A 19,097-nucleotide genomic window follows, 5' to 3' on the forward strand; every position below is an offset into this window, starting at 1 on the left:
TAATTTGTAAACTGGTGATGTGTACATGCAATTTCAGTCTGAATGCTGCTTCTGATGGTCTGTCTGCTTTTCTTGTTTTTCTTCTTTTTCTTTCTACAGAAAGCTGACCTTGCAGTTGCCCCTCTGGCCATCACTTATGTTCGGGAGAAGGTCATCGATTTTTCCAAACCCTTCATGACACTCGGAATAAGTATTTTGTACCGCAAGCCCAATGGTACAAACCCAGGCGTCTTCTCCTTCCTGAATCCTCTCTCCCCAGATATCTGGATGTATATTCTGCTGGCTTACTTGGGTGTCAGTTGTGTGCTCTTTGTCATAGCCAGGTAACATTTCCACTTTTGTGATTTTTTTGGCAATTGTTATCTCACTTTCATCAACTAATAATTGTCAAAAGTCACAATGTTTTTTTCTTTTCCTTGCTTCATACATGTGGTGTTTTGGAGGTACAGATCATAGATGTGGCTCTCACCGACAGTTGCCTAATGCCGTAAATGCCTTGATAGGGCTGCAGCGTGCTGTGTATTTTTTAATAGGAGGTGCATGTCCCAGAAAGAGGTAGTCTGATGGAGAGGAAATGTGGTAACAGATGAGGAGAACGATTAAGATGTGACTGCTCTTTAAATGGTGCTTGTTTTCATCCAAGTTCCATGCGAAGGGTCCCATGTAAGCTGCAAGCACGTATGGTTCATGCACTAAATAAGTGTGTAAGTGCAACTACTGTTAGCGTCAGTAAATGCTTCAGAGCCAGATAGCTCGGCAGTGGCATAACAAAACATGAGGGGGGGCTCCTGCCAAGTACATGGAGTGCCCCCTCTTCCACCCAGTCAGGAGCTCTCCATAGAAGTCATTTAGGGGGCACCAGGGGTCACAATTGTGACTGCTGGATTGTCCTTTGCCACCCCTAGCACTTCCTTTGCGACCCCTGGCTCAGAGGTGGCAAATAAGTGCCAGGAACACAGAGGCACCTCCTCCTCATGGAAGTCAGTTGGGGCTCCACTCTCTTTGTTTTCTGACAATGTTTTATTACGCCAATAGTGGATAATACATTATTCACTATTAATGTAACAATAATGGAGTACAATTAGCTGGAAAACGCCTTCCATGGCAGCTGAGGTAAGTAAAAAATGTTTAAATGTATGTTGCGTGCCTACATGTGGGTGAGAGTGTGTTTATGTGAGAGAGAGTATATATGTGTGAATTTGTGTGTATGTGAAAGTTTGTGTGTGTGTGTGAAAGTAGAGATCAAAGGGCATGTGATGTCACTTCCGCTACTCGTGGCATTTTGGTAAATTGACGTCCATGGTGTTCTCAGTCCTGGGGCCTTCAACCCGTGCAGTGTGCTGTACTGAGGTGGCCCCCCAGGAGCTTGGGTGGCCCCCACATCACAGGGGCTGCAGGGGCTATTGTTACACCTCAGCCTGTCCCTTGCCAGAAGAGATTAGTTGATCGAGATTAGGTGTTCCATGTCTTTTAAGTTGATGGAATAGCAGAGTGACAAAAAAGCGGGACTGGGTGAGCTACTCACACCTGACATGGGGCATGTTAAGACTTCTCCATTCCCATAATGAAATGATGACTCCGTCATCGAAGCAAACCTCTTTCAATAACAGCTTCCTACTTTACTGGACATGTCACACTTTGGGATTCGACCAACCATAAGTGACCAAATGTTGTAATGATCTGAGCTCCTTTGCCATGGCTACACACGCGGGCCTGTCTTCATTACAAACTGCTCTTGGGCAGAAAGTTACAGCACATACGATGCTACCAATGAAGCCGTAATCCTCCCACTGAAAGGGTGTTGGTAAATCCAGGACTGGGCGCAAACACTGTACATCTGGTATTACGATAGTGCAGAATTACCACACAACCAAGATTTTTTCCCCTGCAGGTTTTGAAAGGTAAAACCTGTTGAAATCTGCACGGGGGGGAAGAGAATTGAACCTCTGTAATAAAATGACTCATTTTACGCCTTAGTGTCTGATTACCCTGTGAATAGATCCCTTTCAAGAAGCTTTGTTTTCTGTTTTCCGTAGCAAATTGTAACCGAAACATTAGACAGATTGACATTGTACAAGAGAATAGTGTGGAAAATAGCGCTGCACATATTTTTATTGCTTAAAAATGGGTGCCATGTGAGATTCGAGGTGGGATTTCATCCTTCCTGCCATTAAATGAAAGCAAACAAATGCAATTAAAAAGATAAAATAATCTAATGAGACAAAGGATAATAAGTGTCAATGAGATGTCGGCGTGTTGAGGGGGAGACGTAAAGGAGATAAAAAAGGAGTGTGGGAATATAAGGATAAAGAAAACAGGGAGTGCAGCGGCGAGAAAGCCAAGGGAAAGAGAAAAAGAACGAGGGAGAGCGTGAGAGGGAAGGCCGAGGGGGTGGAACAAAAATAACTACAAGGAGAAGGAAAGAGCGAAGGCGAGAAGAGAGAGACAGAGGCTCAGAGACATAATAGAGAACAGCCACATATTCTCTCATTTCTTAAAAAAGAGACAATGTACTTGGACGTCGCAATACGGAGTGACACGTTGACAAATTAAAAGTTTCTTACCGAAAAGAAAAATGCAGCACATGGGGATTCGGGAAGCTAAGAAAAAAAAAACATATTTGCCATTTAAGCCCCTGCATATTCCGCAGTGGGATGCGTTTAAAAGCGAAATACATATTGGGGTCGATGTGTGACAAGTTGTAATTCCGCACTCTCAAAGCAATTTGTTGAACTTCTGTGTGGCGGCTTTCTTCTCCTCTCACCTTTCATCGCTCTGCATCATCTCTTTTGTCACCTCACACTGCGTGTCTCGGACAGGGCTCGGTTCAGCTGGAAGGTGTTGCCAGATTGCCCCTTCTCTTCACAAACATTTCTATGTGTTTCTCCAAATTCCGTTTGATAGTAATTAGAGCAGTCTGTGCATTTGCGGGAACGTGGCCTTGCACCTCACTTCAGAACGTCAGCGCCTGCAGTGAGCACAAAGAACCCAGGAGCACGCGACGCTGCAATAAATCACTATTTCCTGGTCTGTTGTCACAAAGGCCTCACCCGGAAACAAATGCAGCCCCGCGCGCTGCTTTCTGTTATTCTATAGCTCGACGTGAATCCACCAGAAAAAGGTTTCTAATCCACTTCACTGCCTCTCGGTTGTGTTCCAATTCACATGTAACACTTATTGCAGGGTAATTATAATTCATATGAAATGCACTGAAGCCTTTGTCGGTAACCTTGGAGGGGCAACGGTCAGTGCCCCAGCCTCACTGCAATTCCGAGCACACAGCGCACGTGCACGATACACATGCAGGCTGAAATCATTTTGTCTTTAGTTGGGTGATTTGAGTTACAATGTAACTGTGTAAACTTTTACTGTCTGTGCAGTTCATTAATTTTTTGACTTTGTTAGATAAAGGCAACTTCACTAGAATTAATAGAGGAGGCAAAAAATCCACCTGAAGTGAAAACAAGGGTGAATAATGAAGCTTTTTTGAGGTGCTAATAAACTCTGGCAGACGTAATTAAATACGCATCTATTACCTATGAGTCAAAGCAAAAGACGTATGACATGAGCAGGCACGATGAACATGTGTGTAATGTCCTCAGCTCATGCATACATTTTGTATTATTAAGAAACCATCGGAAATGCGCAGAGAATGAGCATAGGAGAGTTCCAGGTACGCCTAGTGACAGCAAATCAGGCACTCTGGGTGCACACAAAGTTCATGTTTTAAACTAGTCCAGTGGGTGTTCATAGATGAGTGTTAGATTAGTGGTTATGCAAACCCCTTAAAATGTGCAAACAGCCATGCTGTGTACATTTGTTGACATTTCCAGGCATTTTGCAAAGTATTTTCATACTGTAATGTCATTTTACACACAACACATTGGTGTATCTAGAGAGAGGATTTCAGGAATGTACATATATTTACAGTAAAGGAAGAAAACTAAAAAAGTACAATTTTACTCACTGTATGCATCAGTGTCCTAATAATTTCAAATAATAGGTGTGTATAGGTGGCCATTTGAAGAGTTGCACACTCTGTGGATAGCAAAAAAAATGCTGAAAAAGGGTGACAATCCGAGTTCTGATGTATGGGATCCGAAAGTTCATCAGTGCAGGATCCTATTCAGTGGTGATGTGATGGTCTCTGACGACTTGGGCCTTCATTTCCTTTCTGAATTGCAAAATATTTTGGGCAATTTTGATGCAAATCGGGTTGTTGTTTCAGTTTCTGGGATCTAGATGGAGAAGGCTTTTCTTCTGGTTTTCTTACTTTTGTAGTATTTTTATTGCGGTCTAGTGATGTCCTGATTCCTGGTTTGGCAATGTATAATTGTGGTTGTAAATGTCTCTCACAGGTATCGCAGGAAGTCAGTTGTGGTTGCCATGTATGTGATGCAGGCTATCTTGGAGAAGGAGCAAGTGAGGTTCAATCAGGGTTGGAATGATGTGGGCAAACTTCTTTAGGACTTTGATTAGAGGTGATGCTGCAAGTGGAATGCCTCTCAGCACTTCAGGAGAGCTAGTGTGGTGTCAGCGACACCACAGAGCAGGGTATTGCGCCATCTAAGTGTGAGAGGACTACTTTTGGGCTTTTGGTCTGAAGTGGATTTTCAAGGGGGGGAGTTAATACCTGGGTTTATTTGAAGTAGAGGTTGGTGTTATGTGTGAAACCAAGTGATTATGCATTAAATGCTAGGTGGCAGATGGACCTGTCTGAGTTAATGTCGGTAGCCAGGCTTGAATTTGTGATTGTTTGTTACTCTTGGTGACAGGAGGAATTCTGTCTTGGATAGGATAGAGTTTTATATTGACACCGGGCATCCAGTTATGATTGAGACTGAGACAGGTATTGAATTGACAGGTTTCAGAGAAGATTTCTGGTAAAAAAATGTTTGTAATTAGTTTGCCAGTGGATCTTGATGCTACTGTCCACAAATAGGTGTTACATGTAGGGGTTGAAGATGATGAGAGACTCCAATGAGCTATAAAGAGTGCAGGGACCATTAATGTGAGGGTCAGGAGAGCATAGTTAACTATCTGAAAGGTGGCAGTCACTGTGCTGAAGCATTGTCTGAAGCCAGGTTTATAGTCCCGTAGGAAGTTATTCTTGCTGATCTGGTCTTTTAATTGAATTTAACAATTTCTGGTAAGTCCTCATTTGATTATGACCAGCAACTGTATGTGGTGCTACAATATCTGGCATTTTACAAGGGAATTTTTTTTTCATTAACACAGGATGGATTAACAATTAAACCACTGGCACAAAGCTCCTTGAATGTAAACCTAAATCTATTTAAGAGATCCACATAAAATCAAGGATATTCAAACAGATATATCAAGCCTATGTGGAAATCACAATTTTGAATAACATGTTAATGGTTAAGTGTTAAAGAACTCCCACAAAAAAAAAAATATGTTGCCAGAGATTCCCACATCATTTCAGAGGATGGACATCAACTGCCTGCAGCTATCCTTCTCATATGACAATACTATTTTTCAAAAATAATTTCGACTTCTGTTCTTTTAATTTTATAACAGGAGGCAGAGAGGTCACATTTTACATAGAAAAGTCTCCACTCTGCACACTTTACAAACATTTCAACATCATCTCAATTTTAAGGTTTGTCAATATTTGTGAAGCATGTTCCCCAACAATTCAGACAATAAGAAACTTAAAAACATTATCTTGAGAGAAGTGTCCTGTGAGTAGGGAGTGAGAGAGAATGAAGAAAGTGCACACTGAGGGCCTCATTCTGACTTTGGCGGGCGGCGGAGGCCGCTCGCCAAAGTACCGCCGTCAGAACACCGCTGCGCGGTCAAAAGACCGCCGCGGTAATTCTGAGTTTCCCGCTGGGCTGGCGGGCGACCGCCAGAAGGCCGCCCGCCAGCCCAGCGGGAAACCCCCTTCCATGAGGATGCCGGCTCCGATTGGAGCCGGCGGAGTGGAAAGGGTGCGACGGGTGCAGTTGCACCCGTCGCGATTTTCAGTGTCTGCTATGCAGACACTGAAAATCTTTGTGGGGCTCTGTTAGGGGGCCCCTGCAGTGCCCATGCCATTGGCATGGGCACTGCAGGGGCCCCCAGGGGCCCCACGACACCCGTTACCACCAACCAAGTTCTGGCGGTCAAAACCGCGAGAACCAGGCTGGCGGTAAGGGGGTCGGAATCCCCATGGTGGCGCTGCCTGCAGCGCCGCCATGGAGGATTCCTAAGGCCAGGGGAAAACCGGCGGGAAACTGCCGGTTTCCCTTTTCTGACCGCGGCTTTACCGCTGCGGTCAGAATAGGCCTGGATGCACCGCCAGCCTGTTGGCGGTGCATCCGCGGTCCCCGGCCCTGGCGGTCCATGACCGCCAGGGTCAGAATGACCTCCTGAGTGTTGGAAGTTTGGAAGTTTGAAAAATTCCATAATTGAATTTTGGAAGGAGCAAGACTCCCAAAGCCTATATTCAGAAGGAAATACACGATCCCAAGAGAAAAATTATTAATTAAATATGAGGGAATAGTGAAAATACAGAAAGAAATATGGAGCAACAATTTCAAAACTGAGGTTTGGTGATAGTGCAAATGTGAAAAAATGAAAAGAGTGGTATGATAGATGAAGGACCCAGCCTAAGTTAACACATTAATAGAGAGTTTTAAGAAGATGTGGGGGGTGTGGGGAGACATCAGATGAATGCATGTCTGAAAGGGGAGTATACCCATCTTGTTCACTGGCATTGTTAATTCATAACAACATTGTGCATGGGAAAAACTACAGCTAGTTATGGGGGTTAATTGACAATATGAGAGGCAATGGTGTAGCAATGGTATTTTAAAAGTAGAGTATACGAGTGGCTAGTCCAACAGTTGTATTTAAACTTGGATAGAAGGGGAGAAACCTGGACTCCGATTGTGCTGAGAGATGTCTGCAATGTCGATGTCTTTCAGATGTAGTGTTGCTACCCATAGCATACAATAGGGTAAATTAAGAAAGTATTTGAAGGTGCAGCACTACACAATCTATGAATTACAGAGCCAAGTATGCATTTCTTGTCATTTTAACATGGCATATTCCTTTTAGATGTGACAGAAATGCAAATTTAGTACACCTGACATGCGTTCAAGTATTCTTTGATGATTGCTGTACCCGATTATAAATGTGCAAGCACACACAGTTCATTTTCCACCTCCTGTTGATTTTGTAAATAGTAATAACTTAAAGTTAATAATGCTAGGTATGCTACATTACATCTTAGTGATGAATTCTAACAAGAGACAACAGCACCCATGTCTTAAAGTTCAATAATGGTTAATTTATCTTCAAGACACTTCTGCTCTTCTATTACAATGATTATTATTAGTGTACAATTTCAGATCTGTTTTCTGCATCTTTTAACTAACGCATGGTGGAATGAACAAGATCAAACATGAGGAATTCACAGATAGAAATTGAGTTTTGAAAATATATATCGTAATAAAAGCATGGCTTGAAAAACACCGAAATGGCATATTTCAAGGACTGAGAGATATATTGAGGCTAATGTTAATAAAAAGCTTCTGTAGATTTCCCACTGCATATCAAATTACATTTCTGAACTGTGCTTCATAAGAATAAAATACAATAAACCTATTTACAGTTGACACCTCATACTGATGCATGGGCAGAATAAGTTATAGTACCTTCTAAAATGGTCTAAGTAACCAGTTTCAATTATTCATTTTTGGATGTTCTTATATTCTAACAGAGGAAACTGTATTTTATATTTCTCATAAAGCTGTTTACGTTAAAAGGTTTAGTTATCCATAACCAAACTAAGGTAAACATGTCTGTCAGTGGTCCCTGTCAGCTCTAAAATTCAGGCAAGAATACAATCAAATAACACAGAATCCACATCATATTGTCATTATAACATACACAAATGTAATTAAAAAACAATTAAATCAAGCCAAACATAAAACATGATTCAAACAGAAGAGGCTTCAAAACACCACACTGGGAGATGAGAGGGTGGGACTGTTGCTCTAGCCATATCGTTTTTTAAGGATAAGAACTGCCCATGTAAATGGTTCCATTTGGATAAATTAACTGTACATTTAGTTTATGTTCATAGCCTCAAAATCTGGCAAGGATTGCCCCTCTGGAATCTACACTGAACACCAGCAGTAGAAGTCAGTGATTCCATATTAGGTCAAATATTGGTATAAGAGGTCCAAGGAAATAATCCAAAAGATGGTCACATGGTAAGGTACTAACAAAATTAAACAATCTTAACATGAAGATGCAACTGCTTTTCATTTTCGTAGAAGACTCCATTAGTGAAAAAAAGTGAGCTGGAAAAGAAGGAAATAGAGAATTAATACCTGCATTAAAAGAATATCCTAGGCTATTTCATTAGTGCTGCGACATCAGGGTTATATTACGAAAAGTTCAGCATAGAAACATCATTTGATAAAGACATGATATAGCTTGTAATCATAAGTGTTAGCTTTATTTTGAAATTGAGCAGTGGTTGTTGCTATGAACACTATTGCTTCTCATTGTAGCTTGTTGATTGCAGGAGCATCAAAAACATGTGGAGAATACCTCACACCTAGTAAATGCTGAAAACAAAAAATGCTCCTGGTTGCTAAATACTCTTCTTATGATTAATACGACATATGCGGTTCTGGTGCTTATTCAGACTCACTGTGGCTTTTCGGTCACCTGTCTGTGACGCTCTTCGATGAAGACTCTGAGAGTTGCGTTTTTCACACATTTTCCAACATTTCTGAGTCAGGTGTCTCTTCGTAAGACTGTTTGACTCATAGTAGAACTTTACCCATACGTTGTGCTAGTAATAGGTTTATCTCTGTACAGAAACTACTGAATTATTTAGGGGAATGTACATTTTTTTGCACCACCAAAACTGTGCAAAATTCATGATTTTTCCCTGCAAACTTTAGACAGTTTCCCAGTGTACGTTTGCCTTTGTCAAAGCATAGCATTTTTCTGTGCATTGCAACTTACATTTTACTGCCCTTTGGGATCATTTTCACTCTAATTAAACCCAGTCAAGAGAGAAAACATAAGCAGAACATTTTTCTTCAATACTGCAAGTTTACCTTTTGCATACTTTTCAATGCACAACTGCACCCTTGCACAGCATTGTTCTCAAAATATTTACATTTTGTGATATAAATCTAGGCAAAGCCACGATATTCAGGTGAAATTAGAATAGTATAAACCTTAGGGGTGTTTCCTCAAAACCTCAATAATAACATTTCTAAAAATCAAACTTACCAATTATTTGTTCTAAAAATGACTACTTTAAAAAGGAACACTTCCAAACGTGTTATTTTAAAAATTAATTAAGTAAGGGCAGAGTGAAAGGAGTGGCATGATGTATTTGGAATAGAGTATAGGTTTAGGTTTTAGGGGTTAAGGCTGCAGATTTACAGAGTATGAGGTTATGGGTTGAGGGTATAGGATTACCTTTTCAAGTATAGGGTGTAGAGATCAAAATTAAAAGTTAGGTTTATGAGTATATAAATAAGAGTTAAGGACTGGAATATATACGGTTAAGACATTGGAATATAGGATTAAAGGTAAGGGATGAATATATAAGAGTGCAAAATAAGTGCTTATGCTACTACGGTAAAAGTTTGGAGAATGGGGTACAGAAGTGTGGTTTGGAGTTAGCATAGAGGGTAAAGAGTTTAGGGTTGTAGATAAGGGATGTAGGGTAAAGGAGTGAAGTATATATGGTAAAGAGGTTAGGGGCATGAGGTTAAATATTCAGGTTTTGGAATTGGAATATATTAAATAGGTGTTATTGGCAAGGGGTTATTGAAAAGTGCTGTCGGGTTCAGGGTATAGATGCAAAGGGTATGGATTAAAAGTAAAGATTAAGGGACAATAGGATTGGGTATAGAATCAAGGTTGTAGGGTTAAGAGTTAAGGGTGTTGTGTTTAAGGAATGTGGTATGGAGGGTAGGGCTATAGGGTTATATAAATGGGTAAAGGTACAGTGAATACTTTATAAGGGTGAAAGGTTAAATATGTAGGGTTTAGGGGTAAAAGGGTAGGTTTTGAATTACAAATTTGGGATAAAAGGTTACCATTTGTATAGTGCCACCATTCAAAATGTATTCAGTTTAAGCTGTGTTGGTGAATGCTACAGTTAATTTCAATCTGTGTATTAAAAACAAAATCATTTGAAGTATTGAGATTCACAGTAACACTCCCTCTAATTCATTATTTTCAGTGGCACACAGTACAGATTCGAAATGATGAAATTAAGAGTTTAAAAAAGGAACTAATGTAATTTTGCAGTAAAAAGATTAAAGTAACAAGGTACTAGTATATCAGCTTGAAAAAAAGTAGAATGTTCCATCAAATTTTAAAGGAAAACGATTTTGCAACTTCACCCAACCCAATTTTATTCCCAACCCCAAAGTGGATTGTGCTTGAAACTGCTTAGCATTAACTTCCACTTCTCTTTTTTTGATATGTGCAATCAGTACTGTGGACTCTTCACTCAAGTATTTTCTTCCAAACAACACATTGAAAAGTGATGGACATTACTGAACCTTTTATCAAGAAAATGAAATATCTTTTATTCTGTATATTGCCATAAGAGCAGATGTAAGTTTGGACATCAGTTTCTGCCTAATGGTAAATTATAGCTATTGAATGGCCTATATATACGCAAATGCTGTATCATTCTGACCTTTTTTGTGGAACAATACAGTGTTTTCATGTTGTCCTTTCTTTTTTGCCCTTGTTTCAGTGATACATTTTCAACACTGATGCACAAACCATATTAGGACAGAGAACTGGCATCTCTGAGACTCTACAGCTAAATACATTTCTGAACATATTGTTTCTGTGAGCAAATTCAAACTTTAACAGAAACTGTTACTAGAAAATTAGTAATTGATTTTTTAAAGCCATGTGATAGACACAAGGGGAATACTGTCACTGTCTTCCCACATAACTGTGCCTATATTTAAAACAACCTCTTTTGAATCTGGACATTTGCAGCAGCAAAACCACTTTTCATTGAAAATGCAAATGAAAAATGTAAGGATGAGCAACAGCTAGTCATTTGCATTTGGCAATAAAGATAATATCCTGAAATGATAGGTCAAAGGGAATGCCAAATTGTGGGTGCTTCTTAACTCCCTTTGGCTTTTGAAATAACTTCACAAGGATTCTTGAAGCCTCATGAGGGCCAGGGATTTTATAATTAATTAAATGAATCTTTCTTATGAGACTTTAGTCATGAGGTCACAACCTAGAGCAAAAGATTGTTATCATTAACATGAGGATAGATACATCATCATAAACTGAAACAATAAATTCACACAATTTTCAGGATGTACATGAAGGTTTTGAGAAGCTAAGATAGAGAAACTTGTATTGTTCCAGTCATGCCTTCCTACCTCCCCTTATGGGTTTCTATGTAAAAATAATTCCCAACATCAAAGATCCTGGTTTGGCATTCAATTTTTTAGATCCACTCTAAGGGCATTATTATGAGTTTGACGGATGGGAAAGCCCAATCACCAAACTCCCGACAGGGTGGCTGGCGCCTTTGTGGCAACCAACCCACTGAACCTATTCGGAGTTTTCCGCTAGATCGGCAGGCAGAAACCTTTGTTTCTGCCTACCGGCCTAGTGGAAAACAGGCTACCGCATTGTATCTGGCTCATAATTGAGCTGGTGGAAATGCTGTAGCCCGCAGGGTGCACCAGTACCCTCGCAATGTTCACTGTGTTCAACGCTGACAGTGAACATTGCGATGGTGCTGGACAAGGAGACCCCTGCACTTCCCATGACAAGTGCATGGGAAGTGCGGGGGACCTGTGGCCCCCTGCACCTGTTCTCCGCCAGCTTTTTCATGGCAGTGAAACTGCTATGAAAAGGCTGGCAGAGAATGAGGTCATAATCCGCAGGGCAGCGCTGCATGCCACACTGGCTTGGCAGGTTACGATCTCTGCCACGCCTCCTGGATCATGGATCCTGGTGGTGCTGTTGGAACCCTGGTGGTCTGACCGCAGGGGTCTTTATGTGGCGTTTGCACTGCTACAGCAGCAGCGTTTCTGACTGCCACCGCGAGGCTGGTGGTCTGAAGACAGCTAGCCTAGTAATGAGGCCCAAAATATTGCAGATAATATGAAGATCATGATATTCACTTTGGAAGACACCATGACCAACATGTAACTTGAAAGGTACAGCCATGTAAAACCCACGGCCAGATGTGGCCAAATTTGACTTGTATGTCCATTTATGATGGACATGTTACTCATGTAAAAAACAAAAATGATCATCTAAAAAGGATTATCCTACCCCCAGTCCAAGCTATCCAAGGTCACACTGTGCACATCCAGGTACCCAGGACATCAATATGGACACTTAAATAATGAGAACACTAGGCTTGGTTATGTACTGCTTCTGGAAGACAAATATCAATAGTGAAACGGGCAAAAAATATAAATTGTTTACTTTTCAATTATAAACGGACATTGCGAGGGTCTAAAACATCTATGGTGGTTGGGATCTATATTTGTTTGTGAGTAATTGTAGAGTCTAAGTAGGAACAGCTGTGACCTGTATGTTCTTTAGGATTAGAGTGCTAGTGGCCAATCATGCTGTATGTAGTTGCCTGGAGACCCCATTATTATTGTGGTATACATGTGTTAACCACACAGATTTCCTGTGTAATATTCTATAGGAATGTTTTTCTAACTTGGGGCTTCAAAAGTGCTTCTTCTGTCATACAAAAGTTAGGTTTGTGGCTTGCACAATCTTACAGATGTCCCTAAAAATATCATCTTTGAGAAGGGTTAACCTTTCAATAGTCCAACAATTTCAGGGCAATTATTTATTTGCTGAGTTTGCTTAAATACATGTTGTTAATCAATCTTATTTTACCTGACCAATCTGAGCCCAGTTAACAAAGAATTACGATCGATTGGGGAAAAATAGAAGTACAGTTTATGTTGCTATATGCATGTCTGTGGTTTACATTAATTCAAAGACTACATGTGAAAATGTACACAAATAATAGATAAGATGTAACCATAGATTTAGAATGAATCAATATGCCCCTCAAATCGTTCATGGAGCACCTCTGAAAAACAAAACATCACTGATAATTGTCCTGGACTTGTATTCCTACTATGGATACGAACATGAGTTTGTACCAGAGAAAAGGTTAGTGCTCTCATCACAATCAGGGCCTGTATCATCTTGAAGATAATTTGTTAGCTGGATCCCCAACACATGCAAACCTTAGTTGTACTACCAATGGGGTCAGTGATATGTAGAAAAAGCAAATCTGGCAAGCTGCAGTAGCCTTCATTAGTTATAGTCTGATAGTATGTTAGACCATTGCAACAGTACACTTCCATTCAACTAAGCTCAAAAACTAGGGAAGGTCTTCTTTTTGATTATGCCTTCTTTCCTGTGATCTATGCAGTATAAAGACTTTTTCATGAGAAGTTGTGTCTTAGACCTGTCTTGCATGTGAATTACTTCTAAATATCCAGGAATGGTTTATGTATATTATAGTCTGTATGTCAGAATGTCTTCTAGGAATACACAAACAAACTCAGAGTAAGACACAACTACTCGCACATCAAAATCTGTGAATTAGAATCTTTATCCATCTTTAATGTGGTGGTGGAACAGGACCTTCAATTCTCGTACTATAAATGCAGTAAGTGAAACGGCACAGATATATGGCCTTGAGGAATAGGCTCATAAACAAAACTGAGACCCCATCTTAATTCTGTTAAACCACAGAGAAGCTCTCTGATTTGATTCGGTATTTCAGAGGGACACTGCAAAAAGGAGCACCCATTTTACCAGGTTACTTAAAGTTACTTACAAATAAAAATAATTTTACTGATAAATGATTGTTGGACTTCTGAAGTAATCAACTTAACATTGCTATTTACTAAATATTGCTGATTACTAAATTGTAGAAGTAATGTATTACATATTGTACTTTTCACAATATCATTTTTCAAATTTGGCAGTGCTTTGATCACAAAAAATAGCTAAACTTTGATTTTTCTGACAAGTTTCCATTTGAAAAGATTGTTATCTGCAATAGAAGTGCTCAACTAATTTTGGATTTATTTTCAAGACAGTTTCATTCTGCAATTCATAACACAAAGTTATTAGGATAGAGGAAAGAATTGAAACACTGTTCTTGTTACAAATGCGACCACATCCCCCTGCTGAAAAAACAACAAATGATATACAGAATGCAGAATAAATCAAACATTCACCCCCAGTCACAGATCTGGGTTTAATCCATCAGTTCTTTTGCTTGCCATGCCATTCCAGCTCAGACCCAGCCATATGCAAATCAGTCTTGACCCTATTCCCCATGGGAACAGTCCAGCCCGAACTGCCAGGCCAGGTCCTCCCTGGACCAGAAACAAGAATCCTGGGACCAGTTTCAGGGTATCACCCTTCATCAGCCAGGCTAGCTTGAATCCAGTGGGTTAGCAAGCACAGGACCCACGTCTGGGTATACCCTTCCCACGTGGTGCAACAAATGCAAAAACAACACACCCGGCTAGTAGCACATCCTTGTGTTTTAAAAAGGTTGATGACTCACCCCCATTGTACTTCCTTCTGTTGAGTGCCTACTTCACCCTTTACCCATACCAAAGGTAGCAAGTTATAGCACCTCAAGCATAACCTTCTCTCTTCTTCAGTAGTGAACCAACCTGCAAATTGACACGTCCACCATGAAGATGGTGTTGCTAACACATATGTACACAGGTGTACATTGAGTATGCATGGTGTGCCCCCTGAATATTAAGCCACAATTTTGATGGGTCAGAAGATCGAGGATAGAATATCAAAAACTAAATATCAACAGGTAGGTAAGTCTAGATTTTCTATACCTAACTCCACAGATATGTACTTATGCAGTGCTTATATCTTCAAAGTATGTATAAGTGGATTTAGGGTCAGTACATCTATAGTTCAGTGGATGCACTTACCTTTTGATATTTTGTTCCTCAATATTCTGTCCTCATTATTCCTTGTACTCCACTATTGTTGGTGCTGATATTCAGGAGTACAATCAGTACTAAATTACACACAAGGTGATTATAAAAGGTAATAATTTTTAAAATAAATCAAGTTGGGCATATTCACAAACCAGTTTGGAGTATGTAAAGAGGTACTCCTGTAGAACTCTTGTATGTACTTTAATGCCTTTGTGAATTGCCCTAAAACAACTAAAATGGAAATAAATGGGGAAAATTAGTGTACAATTAGTACAAATAGAAAGGCACTGTGCGCCCATTTTACACCTTGACGAATAGGGAGCTAAATGTTTCAGGACAGATTCACAAAGCCATGTACAAGTATGTAAAAGAGTTCCTTAGTATTGCTTCTTCCCATACTCATAACTACTTTTTTGAGTTGGCCCCTTTGATTTCAGGTCTCTGGTCAATGTAAGGCATTTCAATGTATTTCCGTATTTTGATTACAATTATTTCTTTTTAAATGTTGGGCAGATAAATTTGGAGGAGACTCTGGCTGTACTTTCTAAACCACTCCTTAAATGTATTAATCAATGAGTAATAGCACAAACAGTGTCATAGAAGACTAATTGCATGCTTTCTCACATCCTGTTATTAGGTTGAGCATAGCATAGCAAGGCGCAAGCTCTGCTTTTCTGATGTGTTGGTATCTCTGTGGGCTTTTAGCCACACCCACCGCACACACCCATCACTATCACTCATTCGTGGGCTTATCTTTCAAGAATTCTTTGATATAATTAGTAAATGCTTTAAGTTTGTCCCTCCTTGGGGTGGTTTGGATACCACCTTGGACACTGACCCTGATACATGGATAATTGCACGTTTGCCAATATGTTTGACTGCGAGTGAACTTCTTTTTTCTTTTGTGTCTCTCCTTCGCGCTCATGCTTATGGTGGCCGTGGCATTTTTAATCAGCTCACTTAGGTCAACTGTTTTACTTTTCATTTTCAATTTATGTGGCAAGAAATGTCTTGGTAGGAATTAACAACACTAATAGCTCTAACTTAAGCAAAAGCGGCACCCATTGCATTGCAAATGGTTGTTTTTATGGGATATTTTCATGGTATAGCTGAGACCTGATATCATTTTAATTATATAGTTAAAAAAATATTTGGGAATTGTCTTGTGAGTTTGATATTTATGTACCCAGGTTCCTTGTGTTATGTGGGTTGTGCTGTATTTTGAATGAAACAAAGTGAAACAAAACTGTGATGCGTGGACATATACCAGGGCAAATACATACTTGATTTAAATAATCAAGCACATAGATAAATGAACAAATATTTAAATGTTAGATAGTATTAATAGCCATCCTAGCTTATCGATTCAGTATTTTTCTACACCTTTAAAACATCAATGCGCATTTTAATGTTATTCATTGCTTCTCTTACATTCACTTTCACATTCTTTGTGCTGCTATTTTTGTACTAATTTGTGGTCTCCTGAGCGCATCTCTCTGTTTTGCCTTTCTCTCTCATCCTTCGACCTCTTTTTCTTGAATCCATTGCTTTAATTCATAGCTGAGAAGCTGTTTTGTGGTTGCTCCAGTCAGTAATCAGTTCCAATGCACGTTTGGACTGTTGTAACTGTGGGGTTTAAAAGACACAGGATACACTTTAGATACAAGTTAAGATATAGTGATGAAAAAAACCTTTGATGAAAGCCTCTCATAATCCGGCTGTTCGAAACAAAAAAATAGCGAATGTTGTAAATGCCAAAAATGTCCAAATGTAGTGTCTCATATAGGTTACAAATGACATAAAATGCTTTCTAAAAGTCTAGCTATCCAAATAAGGCCTAAAAAGAGACGTAGATTTAGCTATACCTTGACAGACAGCCATCAGAAAGCTAGCCAGGTGAGGGGATAGATGGGCAGATGAACGGATGGATGGATGGATGAATGAATGATGGCCATTCCCTCTGCTGCTGTAGGTGATGTGGCGGTACCCAGCTTTTATACACTACTCCTAGCATTGTGCCACCATCAGCACCTGCAAGGCATTTTCTAGCAAGCAAAAATGGCAGCAATTGCTTCGGTGAGAGCCACACTTAAAAGAATGTTGCTTCATGCTAGAACTATATATGAATGACCTGGATTCAGACGATATTGATGAGAACCTTTTAAGAAAAGCTATTTGAACTCTGTTGTGTGGGATGCTGCAATGTAGTTCTGAGTCCTGTCCACAAGACTCATGAAGGCAGTTAACCGAATATGAATCATGATGTTGTTTCAGTGCCAGTGTGCAGCACGGAAAATATAATGCCAAGTCGCAAACAATATTCCAAAAAGGGAGTTGCAAGCTCCTTTTTTATTCTTTCTTGCTTTTAGCATGGTTCCTTTGTTTCTTTCTCCCCTGCTTTTTTTATATTTTTTTTTTCCGCCAAAGTAAACTGCAGTTTGTTCTGAAGATTTCTCCTCCTCCTTAGAAATGGATAATGGTTGTGAAGAGGTGGCAGCGAATTGTATACAATTTGTGATCAGGGCACCCTTCCTTTGTTGTTCCTAAGAGGAATTTTCACCTTGCTTCAAATACTCTATAATGGGAACTATGTCCTCATGTCGGTGTTTCTTTCAAAGGGATACTAAATTAAGTAATACATGAAATGGACCTTCCTCAGTGGCTCTTAGGCATACTTACCGGTTGTTTGCAAAGTTAACACCACTGCCAATCAGTATTAAAGGAAATTTCATTTCTAATAGTTGGACACAAGCAAAGGATACTTACATTAATGTATATGCACCATCTACCGAGTCATGCGTTCTAAAAGACTCTAGTTGTTATATCAACATATGCATACTGAGTATTTTAGGATTGTTCTGCATGCCTAGTTCGGTAGCAGATGACGTATTCAAACATTTACTGAGGTTTTTAAGAACTAACATGGTAATTTTGTCCTTGGCAGCCATCCAGCAAGGTAGGCCGAGGAAGTGGCCTCCCGCCCTGGGAAAAGACTGCCTGACATATCTAGAACCCCCACCTGTCCTGCAGGGAATTCTGTAATGAACGCACATTTGCCTATGTGGTGGATGCACATAATTGACCACCATGTTGGAGTAGCTCATCCCGCATTCTATTTTCTTTGCAGCTGCTAACCACCAAAGATGGAGTTTGTTACTGCAAAGCAAAATACGAGTGTCCCTGATGTACTGGAATACAATTTGATAAGTAGAACTCTTTGTACAGCAGAACCATTTGAACATTTTTCTCCCCATGGCTGTGATGCCACCATAGTAGTCCTGGGAAGGATAAACAGTGAAGGTCGCCCTGCCATAACAAATGTAGTAACTGCCTCTGTCAACCAGTGGCTTGGTGGTAGAAGGACTGCCAGATCAAGGATTTCAGTCAGTGGTGCCCACTGAAAATCTACCTTCAGAAACCCGGCAGTTCCTCTCCTTTAAATCTGGCAGAAAAATACAAGCAGGCAAGGTTAGACCAGAGAGAATTTATGATAGTGATCCTCTGCAATCAAACTCTTATGAACTTCATAGATTTTTTGAAACAACACTGCATAGGAGACGGTTGTCCAAGTTATTTAAATATACTGTTATAGAAGTGTGCACACTTTGGCAAGCACATGAAAGCCATTGTATGAGTTTAATTTATTTAGACATGTCAAGTGGAACACGATAAATAGACACTTTGAGCTTGAGTCCTGAGCATTTTATTTTCAAATATCCACATAAACAGTTTGGAAAACAATTACAATTCATATGTGGGGACAGTGACAAAAGTGATTTGAATGTGAGTGCCCTCAAGGAATTGTGGACCTGCAGTGTTATCAGATGCAAATCTTTGCATGGGGGCCTGCCTGAGAATGAAGCAGCCAAGAGCCAGATCTAGCCCTAGTTCACAAAAAATATATCAAGTGCTGCTCTCTCACACAAACCTCCATTCCTGTTGGTTAGTCTTGATGAGCCTGTGGACTCCCATAGATGAACGTTCACTGCTTTTCAGACACCTGAACAGCAATGATAAGGCATTGGGTGCGCAAGATTTTATTTGTACCTCTCAATTTGGGCGTGAAATTGAACCCTTCACATTGCCTGAAATGGATTG

At 40.0% G+C, this 19,097-nt stretch overlaps 1 protein-coding gene across 1 annotated transcript in view; it reads left to right on the plus strand.

Moving 5' to 3' along the window:
• GRIK2 (glutamate ionotropic receptor kainate type subunit 2) overlaps positions 1-19,097 on the plus strand; it is a 1,513,871-nt gene that overhangs the window by 1,008,859 nt on the left and 485,915 nt on the right. The window contains exon 11 of the mRNA XM_069235474.1: positions 100-323. Within this exon, the coding sequence (XP_069091575.1) occupies positions 100-323 (224 nt within the window). The remainder of the gene's footprint in view (positions 1-99; positions 324-19,097) is intronic.

The sequence above is a fragment of the Pleurodeles waltl genome, chromosome 5, assembly GCF_031143425.1.
Source record: "Pleurodeles waltl isolate 20211129_DDA chromosome 5, aPleWal1.hap1.20221129, whole genome shotgun sequence".
NCBI classification, from domain to species: domain Eukaryota; kingdom Metazoa; phylum Chordata; class Amphibia; order Caudata; family Salamandridae; genus Pleurodeles; species Pleurodeles waltl.